The 4,385-nt window shown below is 51.4% G+C and overlaps 1 protein-coding gene across 1 annotated transcript in view; it reads left to right on the top strand.

The window, feature by feature from the left end:
• The first annotated feature begins 334 nt into the window (after positions 1–334).
• GALNT7 (polypeptide N-acetylgalactosaminyltransferase 7) overlaps positions 335–4,385 on the top strand; it is a 45,010-nt gene continuing 40,959 nt past the window's right edge. The window contains 3 exon segments of the mRNA XM_009882027.1: positions 335–472; positions 1,842–1,976; positions 2,157–2,614. Of these exon segments, the coding sequence (XP_009880329.1) occupies positions 335–472; positions 1,842–1,976; positions 2,157–2,614 (731 nt within the window).

Below are 4,385 nucleotides of genomic sequence, written 5' to 3'. Positions count from 1 at the left end.
TGTAACACTTCTGCATTTTATACGTCTTCCCTGTTTAAGCTGGAAAAAGCAAAGAGGTCAGAAAGTTTCTTGAATAAACCCGATTATTTTGAATTGCCACCAGTTGGACTCCCACTGTTACCGTGTTAACCTAGATATTTTATACTCGATTTTTCTTAATTTCTGAAGTTTTATTATGCAGGCTGATACATGAGGAAGATACTGTAATGTAGGAAGTATTGTGGTTTAGGTAAAGGTGGAGACGAGTCAGCATTGCGCCCTTGCCGCAGTAGAGGCGGGCTGCGTGATGGGCGACACCGGGGAGAGCTTCACCCCGAGCTAAGGGATGCCCACCATGGCTGGTTCTCCTCCGGCACGGCACGGCACAGCAGAGGGGTTGACAAATGGAGGGGACCCAGCAAAGGCCTGCCGAGGAGGTGGGAGGGCTGCAGCACGGGAGACGGTTGTGGACAGGGGAGAGGAGCTCGGCTTGGTTTGGCCGGAGAAAAGTCCGATGGGGAACTTAATTGCATGTTTTCACCCTCAAAAGTGAGGTTACAGAGAAAATGGAAAGAAAATCCTGCGAGGGGTACGCACTGAAAGGACAAGAGGCAACATGAGAAACTTCTGTTGAGGTGTGAGGAAAAATACCATCGCTGCGAGACTGCTGGAGCGACTGGACAGGTTGTCCAGAGAAACTGAAGGTTTTCGGGGTGCGATGGGAGGAGCCCCCAAGAGACCCGCTCCAACTGTGCAGCTCTCCCTGCCGCCAGCACGTCCGTACAGGCGCCATCCTCCTGATCCCAGCTTTTTGTGGGGTTCTGTAGTTGTGAATAGATAGCGAGACGTTGCTGAAATGTGTGCATTGTTCTCTGTCCTGTTTACCAAGAGAGAAATCTGAACTTCCAGCAGTTTTTCCCTGTTGTCCTCCTGGACAGCAGTACTGGAAGAAGTGGTGACTCTCTGTTCTGGGGAGCGCTCATGGGTGGGTCTGTGGTACCCTGGAGACTTCACGCTTGGGTGCTTCAGAGCCTTTCTGCCTGGGTTCTGTAACATCACCCACCCTTGTTCAAACCCCACCACCCTCACTGATCACTGAACGTGCTGTGCCGTTCCTGAAATCCCAGGCTTTCTTCTCAGAGAGAACTTCAGGTCCCTTGCTGGGGAGGCAGGGAGGAGTGCTGTAGAATGGTGAAGTTGTTTCAAACAGGGATGTAGGAGATGCCCATGCCCGTGGCAGCTCCCTGCCCCAGGCGGGTCGGTCTGTCTGGCTGTGCAGTGGAGCAGATCAGGGCAGCATCTCAGTTCGGCCTCCCGATTACCGCACGGCTCCCAAACCCACGCTGCTGGGGCAGTGGAAGGACCCGTGCCTGGTGGGAGCATGTCATGGATGAAGGGTAGTGGAGGGAGCCATGCCTGGTGGGAACATGTCGTGAATGAAGGGTAGCAGAGGGAGCCATGTCTGGTGGGAACATGTTGTGGATGAAGGGTAGCAGAGGGAGCCATGCCTAGTGGGAACATGTTGTGGATGAAGGGTGGCAGAGGGAGCCATGCCTGGTGGAAGCACATCATAGATGAAGGGTAGTGGAGGGAGCCATGTCTGGTGGGAATATGTCATGGATAAAGGGTAGTGGAGGAAGCCATGCCTGGTGGGAGCATGTTGGGGACGAAGGGTAGGGGTAAGATGACCTGCATGGCAGGGGACACCTAGTCACGGAACTCCTTCCAGCGCAAGAGCATGTTGCAGCTGTATCTGGCGACCACCGAGGCCCTGCAGTGGCCTCAGAAGCCCCTGTGTCCAGGAGTGTCCCCAAGGTGCCGTGCTGCAGGCTTGTCCCCCTCTGTGCCGCCCTCCCCAACAGGCTCAGCCATGCTCCCGGGGCAGCGGCTCTGGCACGGCCTGGGCTGGGGTCCGGCTAACGCGTCCCAGGGGGGGGTTGGTCTTTGGGGGTGCTGAGGCGCTCGGCCATTTCCAGGCCCCGCTCACGAAGGTAAGGGTGGACACCAGCTGGTGACGTTCTCAAGCTGCTGGTTGCTTCAGTAAAATGTGGTCCTTCTGCCCCTTAACAGGGACTTCTCCCTTCTTGCTTAACGTATATTTTAAGGTACCGGATTTAAATAAATAAAGGTTCATGAATTGATATGATCTCTTGCTGTTTCTCTGTGTGTATATCTAGGATGACAACGAAGCCAACAGACCCATGCCCAACAAAGGAGACCATGGACTAGGAAACGAGAAGTTCAAACCTGTGGTACCTTGGCCTCATGTTGAAGGTGTGGAAGTGGACTTGGAATCCATTCGAAGGAAAAATAAGGCCAAAAATGAACTAAATCATCATGGTGGTGGTGATAACAAACAGCAAAACATCATCCAGAGGCAGTATCTCACATTTAAGCCTCAGACATTTGTATACCGAGATCCTGTTTTACGACCTGGAGTCCTTGGTAACTTTGAACCCAAAGAGCCTGAGCCTCACGGAGTTGTTGGTGGCCCTGGAGAGGAAGCGAAGCCATATGTTTTAGGACCAGATTACAAAGAATCCATTCAAGCCAGCATTAAAGAGTTTGGGTTTAATATGGTGGCCAGCGATATGATCTCACTAGATCGGAGCGTTAATGACTTGCGTCAGGAAGAGTAAGCAAACTTTTTTTTTTTCCTTTTAGTTCTCTTTTTACAGGATTTAATTATTTTCTTTCCATATATCTTAATCGATGCTTAAAATAATATTATTAATTAGGCCAAATACTTAAGGCTTCTTATCCTGACAGGCAAGAATGCTGTACCGTACCAAATGTTTCCACATATTATTCTTAATGCTTTTCCAATTATTCCTTTCATGAATACTTAATCTATATTGATTTATCTGTGAACTCATCTGTTTTAGTGTCTAATTGCATGTATTTGCATGTTCCAGGTCCAGCCACAGTCTTCGTGGTCGTATCTTTTCTTAACCCATAACTTCTTAAGACTTGTTTTTAAGAAAGAATGTTTTTTCTTTATTGTGTTTTGCAGAAGTTCCTATGCTACTGTTACTTTATTCAGTTTTGGTCTCACTCCAATGCTTTAAAAAAAAGAAGGGGGGAGAGAACGGAAACGAAGAGATATTGTTGCCTTTAAATAGCTCTGCTTAATTACCTGCATTAACAGAAGCGTAGATCTGCCCTAGTGGTGTTTGGGGTTTGGAGCTGATGGAAGAGTAGTCTTCTAACAGCTTCTCACTGCATTTGTCATAAAGAAGGAAGCAATCTTAGAAAAAACATTTTTTACTTGCTGGGAGGGTGTCTGCTTTGGTGTGGGGAAGTTCTGGGAAGTTACTAATGTTTACTCAATAATTACTCACAGGTTTACGCAGTCTCTTCTGATCTTTGCTATATGCTGGAGCCAAACTTGCTCTCAGACCGATCTGCATTTGATATTGTTTTCCTTGCGAAATACCAGCTGAGGACAGGTCTCTGAGCAAACTGATGGATTGGTAGGGGGTTTTTTGATTGGGTTTTTTTTTTTTTTGGTCGGGTGGTGGAGTTGTTTTGCATTTGAAGGGGAGAGTATATGAGAGTACGGCTGCTTGACCTTCCCGCCCGGTGCACACTCAGGGCGAGCGAGCGAGGGGCAGGGAGCCCAGCGCTGCCCTTCCTTGGGGACTCGCTGGGGGTTTCCACTGGCTCTCACTCGGGAGAGGACCGTGCCTGTCCCCCGCCGGGGGTGAGGAGGCCTTGGCTGTCCTGGGGTTCACATCAGTTCTCCTCCTTCGCCGCGGTCAGCGGCTGGACCTCTGTGCTAACGAGGTGGTTCTGAAGGGGAGAAGCCGATCTGGGTAACCTGCCGAGGTCGGTGCTGTCTTTTAGGAGGTTGTTCCCCAGACACTGCTGCTTCTGCTGAGGCGCTGGCACTTGCCGGCACCGTTTCCTAGGAGGCAACAGGACTAAGGAAACTCAAAGAGAAGAACCGTTCCCTGGTTCTTCAGCCTGGAGGGTACTTGGGGGTGCTGATTGATGAGAAGCTCAACATGAGCTGACAATGAATGGTTGCAGCCCCAAACGCCAACTGGGCTGCATCAGAAGTGTGGCCAGCAGGTCAAGGGAGGGGATTGTGCCCCTCTGCTCTGGGGAGACCCCCCTGCAGTGCTGCCTCCAGCTCGGGGGGTCCCACCAGCAGAAGGAGACGGAGCTGTTGGAGCGGGGCCGGAGGAGGGCACGGAGATGCTGGGAGGGCTGGAGCCCCTCTGCTGGGAGGACAGGCTGGGAGAGTTGGGGGGGTTCAGCCTGGAGAAGAGAAGGCCAAAAAGGGGAGACCTCAGAGCCCCTTCCGGTGCCTAAAGGGGCTTCAGCAGAGCTGGGGAGGGGCTCTGGGTCAGGGAGGGGAGCCATAGGAGGAGGGGGAATGGTTTTAAACTGGAAGAGGGGAG

This window comes from Charadrius vociferus, unplaced genomic scaffold, assembly GCF_000708025.1.
Source record: "Charadrius vociferus isolate BGI_N301 unplaced genomic scaffold, ASM70802v2 scaffold141, whole genome shotgun sequence".
NCBI lineage: Eukaryota > Metazoa > Chordata > Aves > Charadriiformes > Charadriidae > Charadrius > Charadrius vociferus.
Note: the sequence above shows the minus strand (reverse complement) of the source record. Positions and strands in the feature narration are given on the sequence as shown.